Consider the following 22,363-nt stretch of genomic DNA (forward strand, 5'->3'; position numbering starts at 1 on the left):
GTGCCTCCTGTCAACTCAGCCTGGAGATGAAACAATCTGGGGAGAGGTGATGTGTGGAGTCAGGCTGTGAGGACAAGAAAAAGTAGTGAGAAACAATAGTAAGTAGGCACAATTTCCTGAGCCGGAGAATGACTGCAATAAGTGAGAGAAAAGCAATCCATAGCAAAGTGCTTATTTCTATTTCACAAGAAAATGTACCTGTTAATCAGCTCATCATATGAAGCCTCTCATGTCTAAAAACAAATAGTTTAAGCCTCTTCAAGAACAAACAACATAAAATGAAACTTAAAAGATTGTACTCCTTCTGGCCCCAATAAAGCTAGGCAGAATGAATAGAAATGGGAAGAAATGCAATTCTTAAGAAAGTAGCTCAGAGAAGAAAGCACAAACAAGTAGTTAGAAGATGCCCCAATGTGCTCCCTATGACTAGCAAGCAACAGAAGAAGTTGGGAAGCACAAGCTACCCAAGTTATATTGAGAGTTGGAGTGGCTCACATTTTCATTTCCTTGCTCATTTACTTAAACCAGGTTTGCGTGTGGATGGGTGACCATGTGTGAGTGCTGTCTGCTGTAAGATATTCATCTTAGGGGATGGGGCCATAGCTCAGAGGTAGAGCAGAAGGTCCCAGGTTCACTCCCTGACATTTCCAGGTAGGGCTGGAGAGACTCCTGCCTGAAACATTGGAGAAGCTGCTGCCAGTAGACAATACTCAGTAGACAATATTGAGCTAGACAGACCAGTGGTCTGACTCAGTACAGGACAAGGCAGTTTCCTATGTTCTTAAGGTAGGCACATTTTAGAATCTCATATGAAATAATCCAGAATTAATTTTGTTACTCATCCAAATTCATCTGCCATCACAAGGTGTATGTGAACAAGCATTATTATATTGTCTCCAACAACAATCATGCTAAGATCAGAGGCCACTTCACTGATATGTGAAATTATGTGTACTCCTAGCTCAAAGCATGAAATCATACAATGCCAACCAAGGTTTCCTCCAGTTTACAAACACAGTTTTGATTTGTGTGTTATGCTGGCCCACGTCTCTCAAATCTCTGGCCTTTAATCTACATTGAGTGCCCAATTCCATGAACCATGTTAGACTTCAGACATAAATTGATGGTTTATAGAACTATTTGATCTGTTGACCAATAATTACACAGTTTTAAGTCAACAAATTTCAGGTTACATTTAGGAAAACAGATTTTCTGTTTTTATTTCCATTCACATTTATTTCATTCCTTTGTCCTAGGAAACATTACTTCTTTTATGAAACATTATGAATCAGTTCTTCAAAAGGTAATAATTGTATTTCATTGTATTTTAAGTATCTCTTTTTCTATTTTTTAAAAAGTCTGCTTGTTCTATTCTGTCTGTTCTATTCTAAACTGCATTTATTTACCTAACATCAAGCTAAGCAAATGATATATTTTGCTTCATTAAGAGGAAGACCTACACGCTTCTAGGTCCTAGATCAGGAGTGGGCAAACTTGACCCTCAAGCTGTTGTGACTGGGGAAGATGGGAGTTGTAGTTCAACAACAGCTGGAGAGCCAAGTATGCCCACCCTGTCTGTCCTAGATGTTCGTTTCAAAAATACAAAAAGCAACTTTGATGCGATTGTTAGATGTACAAGAGTACACTGATTCATGTCCAAGATCATCCAGCAAATAGAAATCTGTACATGAAAATGGGTTTCTTCGGGTAGACCTACTAGTGGCTAAACCATGTGCACAAAATATCCTGCAATGGGATACAAAAGAAAAAAACAAAAACCCAAGCACCACACCCAGAAATTGGTTCATGCAGCAGTTTTCAGGAAACCCAGGGCTCCTCAGAAGCTTATCAGAGATTCTCAAGCAGAAGATCAACACTGGTATACTGCAGGCTTGGACTGGCCAACAGGGGGCATATTCCCGGTGCAACCCACCCACGGGGCACCCCTGCGCCCCCTCGGCAGCAGTGAATACTCCCACCCTTACTTACCCATTCTGCTCAAAATCTGGTGCCCTCCCCACATACGTTCCACCGCCCTCTCAGTGCTGCCAGTCCAGCCATGGTAGACTGGCTTTCCTGAAAGACAGCTTGTCCTGCACTGCCATCTTCTACTGCAAATTGCAGCCATAAGTGAGTATCGGTATGTTCTAAGTCATACTCTCTTCATACAGAATAGTGACGAGGCCTAACAGGACTACCCCATGCCCCACATGAACTGCTTATGAACCCGAGAATATAATAAGAATCTTCTGCAATGAATGTGTGGGTTTCACCAACGTGCAAGGGTTCTTGGGCAAATTATCAATGTGGAAAGGGCTCCTGAAGGTTAAAAAAAAAATCTCTGAGGTAATTCAGGAGGAATGCCATGCTTGAGCCCATTATTCCTGTGAATCACAAGTTTGTGCATCTGTTTCTCCAGTCAACAGCACGCAACATCAGCTGGTTTCTGGGTTACAGCTATTATGTGGAGGCAAATTTCAATGACATAAAGGGAGCATAATGACCACAGTCCAGCAGGTCCTTACAGAAGTACTGAAAGTGGAAATAACATGAAAGATTTATTTTCTCTTTTTATTCCAACAGCCTCTACTGACAAAATCTTATCTTAAAATGAGAAGTTTTTAAAAGTGATGTTTCCATCACTCTAAATGTTATGTGTTATGTCTCTCAGTCACAGAGCAACGAAAGGTGCTCTGTGACTGACAAAGGTGCTTCTTGTTGGAAGAAAGATGGGATGGAAGTTGGAACAATTTAATAGTCAATAGAGTTGTAGTCACCACTTGCAATCAGCTGCTGATGATTGGGGGAGGGGCAGAGATGAAACTGCTTGTGGGGGAAAGAATCCTAGGTGTGTGCACACAAATGCACGAAACTTCCACTGCAAATGCTGATGTGATGAAATCATACAAGGCTACTATATTTAGGTGTAACTAAGTTGAATTAAAATCAATAGGACGGGCATTCAAGCAAGTGTGCTAATGAGTGAGCATGATACATTAATAATACAAGGTTAGCACTGTATCACTGTACGTAACTTACAGTTTATATATCTCAGCAGCAGCTGATTGCCAAGTGGCAAACACAACTATTGAACTATTAAATTGTTACAACTTCCATCCCATCTTTCTTCCAACAAGAAACACCTTTTTCAGTCACAGAGCACCCTTCTTTGCTCTGTGACTGAGGGACATTTCAGAGAGGTGGCTAAAGCAGTACAACAGTTACAAAATTGTTTCTGTCCACAATCCTTGAATTTGAAGTGGAAATGTCAGATTGGCTCTCTCGCATTAGCGTAAATACCACAGCTGCTATAATTCTAGTTTAGAGTGTCAATATGACTATGCACATTTATACAGTTATCCAATTTCTTGGTTATATTACAGAGAGGAGGTTCCTTTCTGTGCTTTCCCATTGTGTTAACCCTGAAAAGGCAATGTACTCTTTCAAGTTTCTGTGTTCAACGTGCATTCACAACACATAAAATTTAGAGTGCTGGAAACAGCAGTACACTAAGCATCTATTCAAGTCTTACTACAGCCACAAAGCTTCCATATGGTAGTGGCTACCCACAGCTCCTATAATGTGTGGCAGAGCTTATAATGTGGATCAACACCACTGTATGGAAAGCCTCCATGTCAGCACTTACTGCTGCCAGGAATGTGCAGTGCTAACCATGAAGACTCTTCACAAAATGGGATCAATACAGGCGATGAGCAACTCCTACACATTACAGTAGCTTCACAGGGCTGAGGCAATACAGAAACATTTTCACCAGCTTCCACATGGCAGCTTTTCATTCAATCTCAGCAGGTGAAAAAAGCAGTGCATCATCTCTGTACTTGTTACAGATGTTCTCTCTATACCTCAAGTGATATAAATCCCAATTTAATTTGATATATGTTACAAAAAAATTCAACATAAACCTTAATTTACACCAACAAGAGGGAGAAATTATGTCTTACTGTTCAAGTAATCTATGTCAGTTCTCAGTTGTAACCCATAATCATGAGCAATTATGTTGTTTCCCAATTCAGAATTCACAGGATGTAAGAGACATGCTCCCTACAGTCACATTCGAGGCATGAATACGCTAGGTTTTTATTCTTGCGGCTCTTGGGAGGGATTAGAGTATATGGATTCAGCATGTCCAGTTTTTGCATGCTGCATGGTAGATGCACAGATTCCCCATGGCAGATTATAAGAATTTTAGGGTCATGTAGTCTGCACAAAGTACTTTCTTTTAACAGGTACAGCTTGCCACACTTCCACTTCTATGACACAGCATCAAATTAACTGTATGGATAGAAAGTTCCTGAGTGGTTATGACCTCATTGTTTCCAGCTTCAACAAGTATGGCATTAGGATTCATGTGGTACATCTAAAGATAAAAATGTTGCACATTATCCTTCTACAGATTGAAGTATCAATTTGCATTAAATAACTTCAAATCCCTTAGTTCTATCAATTCAGTTCAAACATATGCAATCTAAATACCATCATAAAAAACCTCAGTCTGTTTTTCTCCTATTTAGGACAGCTTGTTCTAATAAATGTTTGAGCCTCACTGATTGACTTGGGGCTCATATATGGCACAAGGCATATTGATTACAAAAAGTTTGAAGCGGTTGTGGGGAGACACAACTGAATCTCTTTCCCTCCACATGTCCTGCTAATGGCCAAGAGTAAGATACTCTAGACAGGGATGTAGGTTTTCCAAAGAAGTTTGAATCAGAACATTTCTTAGAGCACATTCTGATGCCCTAAATTGATTGGGATCTGATTTTAAAAGTTGGGATTATGTGTACTTTTGGTTTTTAAAAAACATACACAACACACATATACAGAGAGAGAGAGAGAGAGAGAGAGAGAGAGAGAGAGAGAACGCGCACGCACACACACACATGCACACATGCTTCTTAGAGATAATCACCTGAAAAAAATTACAACTCTGAAATCTCCCAGTTTGATTGGCATGTTAATAATTCATTATGTTACTAATTAATTCTATGAAATAATACTTTTTTAGAAATGGAAAGTTTTCTGCAGAAAGATATAGTAATGGAAAATGTTCCTCCTCACTTCACCACTTCCAAGCCACCCAGCAACCTGAAACATGGCCCATGCAGAGTTCAATACATAATACACTGGGCAAGTTCAGACTTAGAATAGAAGTTCAGTTCAAGTTGAGCTCCACGTGACCTCCCTCAGCCTCAGGAGCACATGCTCCCCTCTCCCATGCTCACACAAGCATCTACTTCCTCTCTATCTTATTCTAAGATAAGACTGGCTGTGATGTCTGAATCCACCAATTTCAGCTTATTCTAAGCTGCTTTCTTCAGAGAACCCGAGATCTGAACCTGAGGATTGGAATGAAGTTCATATCTCACATCCTCTGAAGCAAATAGGTTAGGATAAGCTGAGATGGTGGGTTCGGACATTTCACAGTGTTCAGCTTCAGCCCACCTGAGGTTTCACACGAAGTCTGAACCCATCCACTAATTACTAGAAAAGTTGAAAGGGAAATCTTTCTAAGTGTCCACAAAGAAAGAGAGGACAAGTGTACCCTAAAATGGTAAAGGCACTCAGAAAGCTGGAATATGGTATGCACATCAGTCAAGAAACACTTAATTAATAGGGTTTTCAAAGTGACTTTTAAAAAAACATATAACCATCAAAACACAGGACATACTCATATTAACGACAGAGATGTAAGGTATTTTCTCATACTTTACATGGAAAAATTTCCTTTTCTAAAATTGTTTCTTCATAAAGCTTTTAATATATTTCAGTATAACATTTAAACAATATTAAGTGTCTCTACTGATTCCCCCATCAAATATTTCAGTTTATCTATTTATCGTTCAGTTTTTATACCGCCTTTCATAAAGCATCACAAGGCAGTTAACATAAGTTAGAATACATAGAACTCCATAAAAATCACCTTTAAAACCTTAAAATCAGTTCAATGGTAAAAACAGTTCAATTGCTTGGCTACTTTTAAAACTTTGAGATACAGATGGGGAATATGGTGGTGTTTTCTTATGATAATATAGGCCAAACAACATAGCAAATCATATCACAATCTATTTAGGGCATCTGGAGAATTTGCATAGAAAAATTTTCTGAAGGAAAATTATGTACATTTTACACAAAAAAGAAAAAAATCTGAAAAAGCCACATCTCTGATTCAGAGACTACCACTCTCCACCACAGAACAAGCCAAGCCACATGGGTTCTGTTCCCTCTTCACAGACTTCAGCTGGGCTATGATTTCAGGGTGGAGAGGCTTCCAACAGCAGCAAGAAACATGCTGTACAGAAAACAAGCTACTCATATTCTAGTAAGACTTTTAAAAGTGTCAAGGCAAACTTTTACAGTTAACACTGGTGTAAAACACTGGAGTGTTTCCTTGACTAAGTGACCATGTAAGGTTAAGGAATCAGCACCATATACATAACTAAACACCTCAGGCTATTACTTGCCAAGAGGGAGTTGTACAACTAGTACTGCACTCTTAATTATTACCAGTTCTTGTCCTACTCCTATTCACTCGTATGGGCTTCTGACTTGCTTCTCTGGGAGTGAACTAAGAAAGGCCTGTACTACTGGTTGTATTCCCTCATCACTGGGGTCACTTGGATGTGCATATGGAACCTCAGGGCATTTACAGAATGGAAGAGTCACCCAATAGTTTAAAATAAATAAAAATGAAGGTTCGTTTTGGCGCTTCACAGACCTCAGACAGCAGTACTGCACCACATTTTAACAGTAACAGCTGTAAGTTGCTTTCCAGAACATCAATAACTTGCCATGGCAGCTGAAGCTATGAGACTTTCAAGTTGAAAGCCAAATGCACTGCTCCAGTGAGAACACTCAAATGTTTTTCTGTGCTGTCCTAACTAGCACGTTCCACTTGTTTGCCATGCTGATGTACTTAATTTGCAGCACTCCAGAAAGCCCAGCCAAAAAGTATGCAAGTCATTCTTCTTTATAAATATGGCTTCCAAAAAAGGAAACCAATTGTAATTTTATACCAAATACTGTACTAATCTATAAAGCAAACACACACAAACATCCTTGCATGTGAATAGCAGAAAACACCCAATAATTATCTTCCACGATGCTGTTAACTTCCTAGTTCAAACAAGTCATCTTCTCGTTGCATAACAGCAAACTGACTAATGGTAACAGAACACTTTTTTTTTTTTTACATAATCTACACATCTCAGAACCAATCCATCTGCATTTCAGACAAGAAGTGTTTTTAAAAGAGCATCCTTAGGAAGCAGTCTGATTTATCTCTTTCTACAGACACTGAAATATTTGGACTGAGCAATAGAGCTCCTCCATGACCAAACCTTAAAAAAATCAATAATAAATAAATAGAGAAGCAAAAGGAACTGCAAAGGCAGGTTTGAAAGAAACGTCCGGTTTTGAGGTGCGCACGCCACAGCAACATAAATCAAAAGTTTGTCTCTTCCTAGGCTGAGTCGGACTTAACCAACTTTAAATAAACACTGCAAGGGCTGAGGTATCAAATGATTTAACGCACAAAAAAGGACTGCAGTGCGTCAGAGACAAAAGCCAGCTCCTAGCCTCACTGCATTGCCATGTACTGGGGGCGGGCGGGGAGGAGGACAGGCTTTTCCTGGCACTGCCCCATTGCATTGCTAATAGCGTCTCAGGGAAGTGCTCGGCTGCTGTCCTTCAGGCGGCGCCGTCATGAGTTGTGAGCTGAGCTGAGCTGAGCTGAGTTCCTTGGGCACTGGCAGTGCCTTTCAGTGCTGCTGAGGGGCCCAGGGGCCCTTGTCGCGGTCCCCCCACCCACCCACATCTCCCCGTTGCCAACAACGGAGCGGAGAAGAGGACCTTAAACGTTTTTCTTCAGTCCCCACAATATCACAGACTGAGAAAAGTCTCCCACTCTCACACACACAGAGCCCTAGTCTGGCACGTTCAGCGAGAGGGACTTCTCTCCTGACAAACACACCTAAGAGTCTCAGAGGTCAAAGCACTCAGTCCCCTGCTTCGGCACGCCGCCCAGTCCCGAGCAAGAGAACTGCTGCTTCGCCACCCACCTCTTGACGGCGAGGAGGGGCACGTGTGACTCCCCCCCTCCCCGCCGCCATCGCCATGCCTGAGAAGTGCGTCTCCCTCCCACCCTGCCAACAACTCCAGGGGAAGAGCGAGTCCCTCCGCTCCTGTTCTCAGAAAAGCGACCCTCAAGCCTAGCCGCATTCTATTGGCGTCAAGGGAGGGTAGCGACCGCAGGACACCTGGTCCTAGGTAGCCCCTACGCTTTCCTCAGCGACAGTAATACAGTGTCCTAGGGAAAGGTGGCGGGCTGCATGTCCCCGCCAAACTCCTCGGCTCCACGTCCCAACGCCAGGCTTCCTTCCCGAGCAAAGAAAGACATCGCAGAATCTGTCCGGACGCCTTCAGCAGTACCTTCAAATGATGGTCCCCCTGCAAACGCGGGTCGTTCCAAGTAGTGGTGCGGCTGTTATGATCCACAAAGAAAGGCCACCCGGTCTGTGGGTCTATCTTCACTTCCCAGCCCGGAGGTAGGGGCTCCCTCTCGCCTCCGCCTGTCTCCGTCTGCACCATGGTGGGGGACTGAGCGGCCGCACTCATGCTGCGTGCCAGATAGGGCAGCGGGGCGCACCGGTTAGATCTAGGAAGCGCAGAAACCGAAGAACAGCCACTTGCCGGGCCATGCACCAGAGAGTCAACCAAGGGAACCCAGTCGGCCGGCCACCTTTATCGCTCAATGGGGAGAGGGAGGGGACATAGAAGGGGGTGGAAGTGTCTGGAAATAGCAGCTCCGCCCCAAGGTGGAGGAAAACGGGGAGGAGGCGGAGGAGAGACGCAGGGCAGCTGCTCGGCTGGAAACTTCTGGGCGCCTCTAGTGCCTTTGGGTATCTGGGCCGAGAGCTCCTCCTCGAGTCACTCTCCTTCGCTGACTTCGTTATCCGTCTTGATTATGACGAGCGGCCGACGTCGCTCCGCCTGCTGCTGGACGGTGGTTTTAAGCAGTGATTCCCCGCTTGCTATATAATGTTTATTCATTTAATTGGGCCCTTTCTGGGGTTAAAGCGGGTCACCGTAATCCAAGCTAGGACTCAAGTGTCACCATACGTGTCGCATGCGCGCGTCTTACGCTTCAGCTCAGTGTTACTTACTGGTCCAGAACATTGTAATACCCCCCGCGCGCGCCCTTGTTCCTTTCCCACCAAATATTAACATGAATTGAAAGCAGGAGGGGGGACCCCCCCAAAAAACCCACACACCTACTTTAAAAACCACTGTCTGTTGGTATAGCACAGTGTTAATTAAAGAAAGTGTGAGGATTGGAGATAAATAACCTGCAATAAGCAAACCTGAGTATATGCTTAGAGACTTATGCTGCAATTCTAAGAACGTTTACTTGGAAGTAAGTTGAAATGGGACCTATTTCAAGTTCCCACCAGCACCTTCTTATTTTCTGCAACACTCTTTAAGGTACAAAGCTCCTTATGGTCCTTATCTCACGCATTATCACAACAGCCTGTGAGGTAGGTCGGCCCCGTTACCAGACTAGATTCATGGTCTTACCCAGCAAGGCAATGTTTATGTTCTTATACTGCAGGAGGTCATAAATCCATGTCACACTTCATGTTGCCTAGCCCAGGTTTTGGGCAAGAAGCCACGATGGCTCTGACTCAGGAAAACAGCTGCAGCATCTTTGTATAGACCTCGTCTTTCCCTTCAGCTTAGTGAGAAGTCACATTTGGTTCTATCTCTAGAATAGCCAAGAGACTCTACCTCCCACACCCCAAGCCTAGCTAGCAATCTGAGAATGCTGATACCATGAATCCAATTAACTAATGGTAGTGGTTTCCCATTAGAACCGCAGGATTTTTTTGTTTCCAGGCAACCTTGGCCCTGCATTCTAGACCAGTGGTAAATGGAACACTTAAGTTTCCTATTACATCTTACATAATAATCACATCTAAGTAATCAACAACAGACTGTTTGCAAGGGTCCCTAATAAAATAGTCCAAGATTTACCTTTGATTGTTTACCCAGCCAGATAAACGTAAAAACCCTCTTATCTCCGGCTGTACTATAGATAAAGGATTAATTTAATCTATACCTGAAAGGCATATCTGAAAGACCATACCTGAAAGGTAAAAATGACAAGTTTCGCAATTTGCCATTGTTGATGATAAATTAGAACACAGACCTGTACAGAAAGATACTCCTACACGATTGCCAATAGAAATCCTAGGCCCATACACATTGCATGTCTTCTTCTTCTTCCTCCTCCTCTTCTTCTTCCTCTTCTTCTTTTTAACAAAAAGTTTTCAAAGTGATTTACATAAAAAAAGAATATTATTCCTAATAGAGATGTGCACAAATCATATTTTGCTATTCGATTCAAGCTTGAATTGAAATGAAAAATATTCAAATCGATTTGTCAAAATAACAGCCATTGCCAGCTGTTTCAATGAATCAACTTGAATATTTTCGAGTGATCTGGTCATAGAGAACAATGGGAGCTAGAATTACCTCTATAGATGAACATCCAATAGATTTGAATGTTCCCATGGATAGGTCCTAGGAACACCAAAGTGTTTTGGGTGGTAGGTCATGATGGGTGCTAGCTACCACCCAACCCACAAAGGAAATGGATAAGTGAGTGATCTTTTAAAAATTAACCTTCCACCCCAAATCCCATAGGATCCTTTTTTTTTTTTTAAGGTTAAACATTTTCTAAAAATCACCCAGTTGCCCATTGCTTTTGTGGATTGAGTGGTAGTTAGCACCCATCATGCCATACCATCCAATGCCCTTTGGGGTCCCTAGGACTTAACCCATGGGGGACAATGGGGTGTTTTGAGTTCCTCTTTGTTCCCTATGGCCAAAACAAGCAGAGTACACACATTTTACATCCTATGGCCTGTATTCGGGCCAACTTGGACTCCGCTAGTTCTGCGAAGTCTATGAAGGGGGTGTCCAGCAATCCCTCTTGCAGTGTTTGATTGGATCACTTTCGATCTGTGATTACAGAGGATGTGGACAAGCTACTTGGGGCAGTGCGGCCTACCACTTGTTCTCTGGACTCTTGCCCAACTTGGCTGCTTTTACCTAGCAGGGAGATTGTTGGAGGTAGTCTAGTTAATATCACAAATGCATCACTGAGAGAGGGTAGGGTGCCTCCTTTATTGAAGGAGGCAATGGTTAGACTGCTTCTCAAGAAGCCTTCTCTGGACCCCTTAGCAATGGATAGTGATAGACCAGTCTCCAATCTCCCTTGGTTGGGCAAGGTGATTGAGAGGGTGGTGGCTGACCGGCTCCAGGCAGTTTTGGAGGGAACTGATTATCTAGACCCATTTCAAATTGGCTTTAGAGCTGGCTATGGGGTTGAGACAGCCTTGGTCGGCCTGATAGATGTCCTTTACCGTGGAATCGACAGAGGGAGTGTTACTCTGCTGGTTCTTTTGGATCTCTTGGTGGCTTTCAATACCATCAACCATGGTATCCTTCTGGATCTCCTGGGGGAGTTGGGGATAAGGGGCACTGCTATGCAGTGGTTCCGCTCCTATCTCTTGGGTAGATTCCAGATGGTGGAGCTTGGTGACAGTTGGTCCTCAGAACAGGAACTGTTATATGGAGTCCCTCATGGCTCCATTCTGTCACTAATGCTTTTTAATATTTATATGAAACTGCTGGATGAGGACATCATGAGATTTGGTGCTGGGTGTTATCAGTATGCTGATGACACCCAAATCTACTTTTCCTCGTCATCCTCATCAGGAAATGGCATTCATTCCCTAAATGCCTGCCTACAGGTAGTAATGGGCTGGAGGAGGGATAGCAAATTGAAACTGAATCCAAACAAGAGGGAGGTGCTCATTGTAGGGGCTCAAAATCAGAGGGATGAGTTAGATCTTCCTGTGCTGGATGGGGTTACACTCCCCCAGAAGGAACAGGTATGCAGCTTGGATACTCCTGGACACAGGCCTCACCCTAGTATCTTAGGTGGAGGCTATGGCCAGGAGTGCTTTCTACCAGCTTCGGCTGATTCGACAGCTGTGTCCATTCCTTGAAGAGGATGACCTCAAAACAGTGGTGCATCAGCTGGTAACCTCTAGGCTTGCCTTTGCAATGCACTCTACGTGTGGCTGCCTTTGTACATTGTTCGGAAACTTCAGTTAGTTCAAAATGCAGCAGCCAGATTGGTCTCTGGAGTAACCCAGAGAGACCATATTATGCCTGTTTCAAAACAGTTACACTGGCTGCTGATATGTTTCCAGTAAAAATACAATGTGTTGGTTATTACCTTTAAAGCCCTGAACAGATTAGGTCCAGGTTACCTTAGAGATTGCCTTCTTCTGCATGATACCCAGAATCTGACCCAGAATCCACTGCCAGCAACAGTGCCTGTGCTGCAGTAACATCATTGGCACAAGTTGCTTGTCACACACAATTATGACTCCTTACAACAGCTGCCACAGCAACACCCTTAGAAGACAGCAAGCATAGCCATAAACTCAACTAGAACGTCTTCAGCCACATTTGGATTGAGTACACTTTGCAATGCAGATTGAGGAGCAGACCAGAGCAATGATTGTGAAGCACAAGTTAGTCTCAAGGCCAGACAGCAATCACCAAGAAATATTACACACAGACACATAGAGCTGAGCTGCCACTGTCCATTTCTTGCCATAACAGCATGTCAAAAACAGCCCAAACCAACATTCAAGGATGGCAAGCAGGAACCCAAGTTCTGCCTTTGTCAATATGAGATCCAGCAAAACCAGATAATTAACAGCAAGCAATAGCATAGCAAACATATTATACATGCTCAGTGCTGAGAAAACCACAAAATCAAACTTTCCTGCCTTCTTCCACAGAGAGACAGGAGGACAGAGCAGTCATGGCCTGGTGGACAAGAAGAAACAAAGCTTCTAGATTCTTACCATGAGAATAACTCTTCTTTCTTTCTTCTTTTCCAGCCAGCATACATCCCTGCCTGCCTGCCTGTGTCTGGATAACACCATGGCATCAGATTGATGCTGGGCCTTGGCTGACAGCCTAACAATATGGGTCAGGGCACCAGTGCATATCTCATCATTGGCTATGGCGATGGCATGTGTGCATGTCTGTGTGTGTCAGCAGCACTAATGGGAAGACTGTGACACATCTGATGTTTGGGGTTGGCCAGGGTGGGGAGAACTGCCAGTGGTGTTGCAGTGGGTACGGAGTGACCATGAGTCACTCACCATGGCTAGCTTGGGATAGCCTGGCTGGAGTAGGCTGGCCTTCAGAAAGTCCAGCCACTCCACCATGTCAGCATCCATGGGGTGTCACAAAGAAGAAGAAAAACTTCTAGACTCTTACCTATGAGAAGAACTCTTCTTTCTTCCATGGCCCCCAGCCATGGCAAACACCCTCTCACTCTGGACGCTGGTTGGTGGGCACGAGAGGAACCGTCCAGCAACCACCACTAAATCCAGCCAGACTTGGCGATGTGTTGCCCCAAACTGGATCGGCTCCATCTCCCAGCCTGCCACTGGCTCCTACAGGTACTGCAGCCCACACTGCTCAGCACTGCTGTAGGACTTAGTGGGCACCTCCCATATCCATAACAAGGCTCCAAGGAACCCCTCAATGAACCACTGGGTGGAATGCGGAGGCAGAAACACTGGCTCACTTGGCCCTGCCAAGGACACCATGCTGCTGGATTGGGAAGCAGTGGTGATGCTGCTGCTAGGGGTGAACTGAGCGCTAGCAGTAGGGTGTACTCCAGCACCCTGCTCCTGATTGCACCCCAGCCTCCTCTCCTCTGCTTGCCTAACCTCTGCAACCACGAGGCCCCTCTACCTGGGCAGCTGGTCAGGGGTGACTGCTTTGTCCTTCATGCTTGGGCCACATAGGCAGGAGAAAACATGCACTGCCAATGCACCCAAGGGATTGCTGAGATGATCCAGCATTCCAGTCCGCAGCCAACCTGCCAAGGCAATTGCTTCCCTAGTCGTCAGCATGGTCTGGATCTCACCCATCATCTTATCAAGGAGAAGAGTGGCAGGCAAAGCCTGGCTCAGAGTTGCTGTCTCAGCACACAAACTGTTTGTGGCAACAAAGCCCATCTGTGCTTCACTGCATGGGAGGGTCTGGCCATGCCACCAGCATCAGATGTTATCTTGCTCCCCTGCCCCCATCAGTGTGCCATCAGGGACAGGAAAACAGCATGCCTCTCATTGGGACAGATCTGCAGTGAAGTGCACACTGGTGTCAGGTGCTGCTGCGTGCAGCAGCCCAACACATCCTGCCTGCACACCTGGTACAGGGCATACACCACCCACCTGCTGAAGGTGGTGCATGAGGAGATGTTGTAGTCAGGAGCAAGCAGTCAGAGCAGCCGGCATAAGCCAGCATTCTCCACCACCTGGAATGGCTGGTAGTCCAACACAAATTTATCCTCAATGGCCCAGCTAGTGATATGAGGCTCTAGGTGACCAGACCTTGCTCACCAGCTGCACCCACTGTGCAGGCAACTTCCCCTGCTTAGGAGCAGGTGCCTTGCTGCTAATTGGAGACACACCAGGCCTATTGCTGCCAGCAGGAATGGGGACCCCCAGATGATGCCATCACAGTGTTGCAGCATCCCCAACATCATAAGATGCTTGGCATCCTTACCCCTGATGACCTGTGTCCTGCAATGGATGCAGGCAGCATGGTGTGGGTCACCATGGCAGAGCTCAAAGTGGTCCCACACCAAGCTGCTATCGGTCCAAGACTATTTTGGTGGTGGTGGTACTGGGGCTGCGGATTTGTTCGGTGGTGTTGCCGCCACCACCACCACCCTCCATCCTGGGCTGAAAAGGTCCAGGAAGCAAAGGTACTTTCTGCTCTTCCTCAGTTCTCACATGTGGGAGTTGACTGCCAATGGGGATTGGGGAGGATGGAGAGAGCAAACTGGCTGGGCTAGCAGCTGATGACACCTCCTCCTCCACTGCCGCAGGAAGAAGAGCTTCTTCACTGACAGAGGAGGATCTCCCTGCTACTTCTACCTCAGCCACCACAGGCAGCTGTGCTGCGGGACCAGGCTCCTCCAGAAAGGAGAGCCTCCACACAACCACATCAATGGGGATGGGGACGACTTGTAGAGTAGGCCCCTCTTGCCTTCACCCACCACAGCCAGGAGTATCACCCCTTCCTCTGCCTGCCACTCTGCTCCTGGCTCTGCTTCACACCCTCCCAGACATACTAGGGTTTTAAAAAATGTAAGCCCTAACTCTGTTGGCAGGTGGGTGGGCGGGCAGAAGAAGTGCCTTTAAGGGGCTGTGGGGCCAGGGGTTGGTCTACTTATTGCTCTGTGTGCCACACATACAGTTCTATCTATTGCACTGTGGTGCACACACAGAAGCTGTTGGAAGTTAAAGGACTTTGTGCTGTCTCTTTGTCTCAAGACAGTGGAGGACAGACTAGTAAGAGAGGGCTAGAGAGTCAAGACATTGGTCATCCCTTCTCCACTGCTCTGATGCTATCCCTTTGAAATGTAGATTGCTACTCTTAGGGATTCAACTTCCTTCCTCTCTCTCTTCCCTACCTGCCCTCTACCTTGCAAGCCTCTCTCCCTGCACCATATGTGCAGAGAAGATGCAGAATCCATCTGCATCCAGCTAGATAGCTAGATTAGAGATCCTAACTCCTCACTTTCCTATCTAGAATGGAGTTCCTTAATAAATGCCTTTTATATTGATTTGAAACTATGAATTGGCTCCAAGTTACTTTACTCTCAGCAAACATGCATGCCTAACTAAATTTCCACTGTGTTGTCCCTCTGTGCACTCTGCTGTAATGAGAAAGGGATTCTCTCACCACAGAGAATTTCCAACAGAAGCTAGAAAAATCCAAATAAGGAAGTAGGCTTTATTTGGGGGGCAGCTTTTTTTTGAGGAAACTAAGCAACAATGGGGCAAATCTAAGGGAAGGGAAGGCAAAGGGCAGGAGATTACCGTGGCCTGTCTTACCCAAGCCACCCTTCCTGTCCTACAGTCCTGCCACTACCCACCTAATCCCCCTTCCCCAAACTAGGCCCCATTTAAAGAACTGTAAGTTTTAACAACCTGACCAAGGCCTCTGTCCTCTTTAGCTGTCATCACCTCTGCCGTCTTCAGCTGGGGGCTTCCGCCCCAGTGTCTTCAGCTGGAGTCTGCCAGGTATTGTTCTCAGAGGCACTCTGGGCCGAGCAGACACTGAGACTCAACACCTGGGGGAGGGGAGGTGGGTGCCAGCAGGTGGGCACCCACCCAAATAATCAAAACAACCCCCCCACGCGCACACACACACACACACAAGGAAAGAGAGACAGTCTGACAGGATGTGCACCAGAGAGAACATACCAGTGTACAAAACCAAAAATTAATCCACCAGGCACACAGACAGCAACACCAAAGGTGGCAGGGCTGTAAAATAATAATAATAATAATAATAATAATAATAATAATAATAATAATAATAAAAAATATGCACAGCACCTCAGTTATTAAGCCCACTGGGAGCTGGCTTCAAGCAAGAATAAAAAATCCAAATAAAATTCCAAGCAGCACCCAGTTAAAGCCACTGGTGCTGGTACAATTAAAAACAATTTTTAAAAATAGAAGGGAAAAAAAAATAAAAGCAACTGCAAATAAAAAGGAGGGGGAAACAGAGAGACAGACAAGGCCAGCAAGTAGGCAAATTCTCTCTCTCTCTCTCTCTCTCTCTCTCTCTCTCTCTCTCTCTCTCTCTCTCTCTCTCTCTCTCCATTCATTGAGGCAGGATGGCAGGCAGGCCAGACCACCACCAGTCAGGGCCTCTTGAGAGGAATTTTATCAGGGGGTACAAAGTTTCTTTCAGGCCCCCTTCTCCTCTCCATTAGTCATCCTGTTTTTATCCACTATGGTTTTATGCCATGAGCCTGTAAGACCAAAAAGAGTGCTCTTGTGATTTTCTGCATTTGAGGCCTTATGCTCCTATACTCTCTCCATGATAAATATAAATAAAATAAAATAAAAGAGGATCAGAGAGAAAAAAGCACATTTGATTTGAACATTTTTGTTTAAGCTACAGTAAAGATAAGGAAAAAGAATTCACATTGAAACATCCTTTTTTATTGCAATGCAGATCAGATCATCAGAAGACATAATAATTATGAGTTAAAAGTTTTTTAAAAGATAGATAGGCTTAGTATTTACTTTTTTAAAAGAGCTTTCCTGACCTTTTTTGTGTGAAAAATTTTGAATCACAGCATGAAAATTAATTGTTCTGGCAATGTTTGATTCAATACTTAGCCTGGCCAAATCTACAAGACGTTCCTGAGATATTGTAGACCTTAAATAATTCTTGAGTTTGCTAAATGACCTCTCTGCAGAAGCTACTGTTGCTGGAATTGTTAATATATTCTTAAGCTAACACAAACATTTGGAAACAGGTCACCAAGTCTGTACTCCATTGTCTGTGTCATTCATTTCTTCCAAGTTAGCATCAGGTGTGCTGTCATCATGCGGCCTTGCCCGCTTGCGCCCAACTCCACCACATCTACGGGAGAGTTTTATTTCTATCTTTAGGTTTGACACAACCAATTTGGCTTCATTCCACATGCATTTCCAGATTTATTTATTTTTTTGAAGTTTTGTCAGATCTGTGAGGAGAGTTTCTATGGTTGCTACTTCAACATCCAGTGTGGGATCTCTAGCTTGAATGACCTTGTTGCAAATATCTATGCCAGCTAATATTTTGTACCACATAGCTGACATTAACACACAGGCAAAACATGTCACATATAATAAAACTCCATGGACTTCATTTCTTGTTTTGGCCATCAAATTTAGTTCTAGGAGGCCTTCCAGTGCCAATTTAATGCCAGGCAAGTGAGCTGCAAAAGGCTTTACACATTCAACGCGATCTGTCCATCTTGTTTCAGACGTACCATGAAGAGAACAACCAATACAGTTTTGTAGTAATTCCTACCACTTAGGACTGGAACTGAACAGGTGGTACACAGTTTGAATTGTTATGAAAAAATGTTATTGCTTCAAGTATGCATTCAGCAGCAGCATTTCCACATAAGTTGAGTGTGTGACAACCACAAGGTGAAAAAATGGCTGTTGAACGTTGTTCTTGTATTTTTGCTTGTGTGCCATTGTATTTTCATACCTACTTAGCATAGCATACCTACTTAAGTTTCTTTGTAGCATAAAATCATTGGCTTATCAGAACATACAATATGTGATGCCTGATCTTTTGAATAGGCTTAGCCAAGCTGGCAATCGTAGTTATCATCATTAGGCCGCAAAAGTTCTAGAGATAAGCTATGAACTGTTGCAATAACATGTAATATAGGTTACAGTTAATACTTTGGCTCCTGGGCCCCTTTTTGGACCCCGGGCACGATGTACTCCCTGCACCCCCCTATCATAAGCCCTGCCACCAGTCTCTGTTCAATGCTGCTGCAGTCTCTTTCTGATCCTTCTCTCCTGAGGCACAGAATGGCTCTCTGTCTCTCTGCCTCCAAGCAGCCCTTTAAATACATTTTGAAGCTCCCTCCTTTGGCCTCCCTATAACCTACTCCCTCTCCCCAGACAAAGGGAGTGCCATTGCCCCTGACAACACTTGATTTGAATGATAACAAACTAATCAAGAGGCAAGGAGATCTCAAGCCAATTGGAAGACATGCAAGTAAACTAATCAGCAAGGGGAAAAGAGCCCTCCAAAATGGTGCTCATTACTCAAATCACTAAAATCAATTTGAGCTCTAATCTAAGTGATTTGAGTGGTGAGCGTCATTTTGGAGGGCTGTTTTCACCTTGCTGATTGTCAAAATGGTGCCTGCCACCAAAATTGATTCAAGTGATTTGAGTGCGAATTGGGGCTAATTAGATTCAATATCTGGTCAGCCTTTTATTTTAGGGGCAATTCAATTTGAGTTCAAATCACTCAAATCACCCCACTTCGAGCTCAAATCAATTTGGCTAGAATCAATTTGCACATCTCTAATTCCTAAACAATATTACCTGATGCTTTCACTTCAGTCAGAAAACCAAGCATCCCTACCCATTCTAAAGGCAGGTAACCCTTTTGATCTGTCATGTTCCTGTAAGCCTCTTTGATATGTGTCTTCAGGTTTTGTTTGAAAGTGACTCGACAAATATCTTCCTTGATTTTCAGTCTAAGATGAATATATATTTTCAACATGGTCCCAATGCAAGGATCCCCCATTATGTCATGCATAGCCAAATTTGCACTTGTGCAGCTGGTTACTTTGTTTGTTTGTTTGTTTATATTACATTTGTACACTGCCCCAAACTTTCATCTCTGGGCGGTTAACAACAGTATAAAACAAGTTAAAATATATACAAAAACTAAAAACAATTTAACAATTTAAAAATCAACCATGAATTAAAACCTTAAAATTTAAAGAACAGAAAAAGCTTGGGTGAAGAGGTGGGTTTTCAAATGCTTTCTAAAAATTGTCAGAGATGGGGAGGATCGTATCTCAGCAGGGAGCGCATTCCATAGTCTCGGGGCAGCAACCGAGAAAGCTTTCCAGACTTTACTACAACTGAGAAAGCTTTCCAGACTTTACTTGCATCCCACCTGATCACATGCCTCATTCCAAATCAGCTTATGAATGTTGACTGTAGACCTGATTGTGTGTTCATATGGGTATAAATGAATGTGTAAAGGAGACTGATGGAGATCACTCCTGCAAGCCCTTTACTTGATCTTATATTCAAGGGCATAATTTTCATAGAGCCTATTCTTATATACATAAGTAGGCACCAGAATGTAAATCTGAAACTTTCCATGTTCTAGGGGAAATTTGAAGGGAAAAGAAGAGGAGGACAACCAGAAGCAAGGTGGATGAACTCGATTATGACAGCAATGAATGCATCACTGAGAGACCTAAAAGCCATTGAAGACAGATAATCCTGGAGAAAATCTATCTATGTGGTTGCTAAGAGTTGACACCGATTTAATGGCACTTAATCAATCAATCAATCAATCAATCACATTGCACATACAGGAGTATACGTACATTCAGCTCTATGTGTGTAGGCTCTGTGCAAACAGTACCTTTTAATGAGTAGAGATTGGGGCTAGGGCCAGCAGGCATAATCCAGATAAACCCATTCTGGATGTTAATTTATTTCCAGATGAATGCCTGAATAGCACTAGTGTTTTAAAATACTCCTGTGAGACTTTAAAAATCATTCCCTCAAGTTTTAAAATCGGGTGGCGGAAAGCTGCAGTTTACCTAAGTCCATACCGCATATAGATGTCCTCATATGTGTCTCTTGGTCAGTACCAGAGGCGCTCTTACCCCTGGACTTCCGGGCTGAGGTCCAGGTCTTCCACACTCCCTGGGGGCCTCCAAATCCTTCTTAGTCTGTCCTGGGTGACACTGGCTGCCACTGTGCTAGGTAGCCAAGTGTGACCTCTGCTTTGAGACAGAGAGGGGAGTGGGAAAAGAAATTTGTGGGTTGGGAATATGAAGTTGCATTTTGAAATGTTTCTGCTAATGCATATTTGCATAAATATACCTGTTTTATATTTGTATGTTCTTGCGAGTTCAGTTGCTGTTTCTACCATCAAGAACCCACATGTTAAAAATACTGTGTGTGTCATGGTATGTGTGTGTGTGTAGGTCCTCTAAAGCAGAGGGGGGCCGGCCTCCAAAGGCCTTTAGGTCCAAAATTACCTAGGTGTACCTCTGGTCAGCACCACCTATTTGAAACCTTCAAGGCTGGTACTGAGTGCTGATCCTTAATCAGAAATATTAAGAATTTACTTTGGAATTGTCTTCCTATGTGACAAAACACAGTCTCAGGTTAAAATCAAAGTTTAATTATTTCAGTGTAATGATTTTGGTTAAACCTCCTTAAAACACTAAAACGCCATATACCATCTGCCAACTCTTGCAGGAGTCAGATTCCCAAATAAAAACAGCAATAATTGGTAGAGATCTGGTTAGGCAGATCCCCCAGTCCTCTTCCAACCCGCCCCCCCTCACTTATCCTTAAAAATAATATATTACTCAATATTAGTAATACATGGATGAGCATTCCTTGGCAACCAGGAAGGAGGATAAGCATTTAAGCTAGAATCACACAGTACAAAGTATAACCACTTAAGTGTGATTGTATTACAATACCAATGTAACAAGAGCAACAGCTGATAAAATGATATATGAACATGATGGAATTCTGGCTGCACAAACTTTACACTAAATAGCTAATATCTTACACAGAACATTTTAAGCATAGCTACACTGTAAATCCTTTGTTCAGTCAGATAACTATCTTTCCATTTGCATGTTTCTTTGCTTAGGAACATAGGAAGCTGACATATACTGAATCAGACCATAGGTCCATCTAGCTCAGTATTGTCTACACAGACTGGCAGCAGCTTCTCCAAGGTTGCAGGCAGGAGTCTCTCTCGGTTCTTTCTTGGAGACACCAGGGAGGGAACTTGGGACCTTCTGCTCTTCCCAGAGCGGCTCCATCCCCTGAGGGGAATAGCTTACAGTACTCACACATAAGTCTCCCATTCATATGCAACCAGAGCAGACCCTGCTTAGCTAAGGGGACAAGTCATGCTTGCTACCACAAGACCAGCTCTTCCTCAGAAGTGCTCCCCCTGGCATAAAGGTCAAGTGTGCCACTGAGTCAGTGTCGACTCCTGGCGAACACAGAGCCCTGTGGTTGTTTTGGGTAGAACACAGGAAGGGTTTACCATTGCCTCCTCCCATGCAGTAGAGATGATGCCTTTCAGCATCTTCCTATATCTCTGCTGCCCAATATAGGTGTTCCCCATAGTCTGGGAAACATACCAGCGGGGATTCGAACCGGCAACCTCTGGCTTGCTAATCAAGTCATTTCCCCACTGCACCATTATGTGGCTTAGCTTTAGTTAAATGTTGATGCCAAAACAGAAAGAAGGGACCAGATTCAGAAAAGAACTACTCTTCTTTCTATAGAAAGTGAATCTGGAAATTTAAAGTGTGATAAAGAGGTGACCAGTGAGAATACACATTTTAGCATATGGCCAATTGTAAGATATTAGTTTTCATGAAAAACACCTAATTTGAGCTATATTTCAAAGTCTCTGGACATTTTACCCTGATGCCAGGCATGGGAGACATGGAAGATTCCCTGAGGTAAACTTCTTTGCAAGCTTTCAGAAACCCAAAGAGTGGGGCAAATTCTAAATGGAAGGCTCACCAATCCTTAAAGCCTTTGAAATTGATTAAAAATACCTAATTTGCATATGAAGATTTCAGTAAAGGTTAGGTACCACCTAGCTAGGGTTGTATATTGATTAACTAGTA

The 22,363-nt window shown here is 43.8% G+C and overlaps 1 protein-coding gene across 3 annotated transcripts in view; it reads right to left on the reverse strand.

The window, feature by feature from the left end:
- BAG3 (BAG cochaperone 3) overlaps positions 1–10,249 on the reverse strand; it is a 32,558-nt gene extending 22,309 nt beyond the window's left edge. The window contains exon 1 of one of the 3 annotated variants that reach the window (XM_053305792.1): positions 10,226–10,249. Coding sequence is in view for 2 of the 3 variants with exons in the window: in XM_053305791.1 (XP_053161766.1) it covers positions 8,449–8,634 (186 nt within the window). In the remaining variant the exon portion in view is untranslated. Of the gene's footprint in view, positions 1–8,448; positions 8,907–10,225 lie in introns of those variants that run through there. The other 2 variants (XM_053305791.1, XM_053305790.1) reach the window with 2 other exon arrangements.
- Positions 10,250–22,363: the final 12,114 nt, after the last annotated feature.

This window comes from Hemicordylus capensis, chromosome 3 (assembly GCF_027244095.1).
Source record: "Hemicordylus capensis ecotype Gifberg chromosome 3, rHemCap1.1.pri, whole genome shotgun sequence".
NCBI lineage: Eukaryota > Metazoa > Chordata > Lepidosauria > Squamata > Cordylidae > Hemicordylus > Hemicordylus capensis.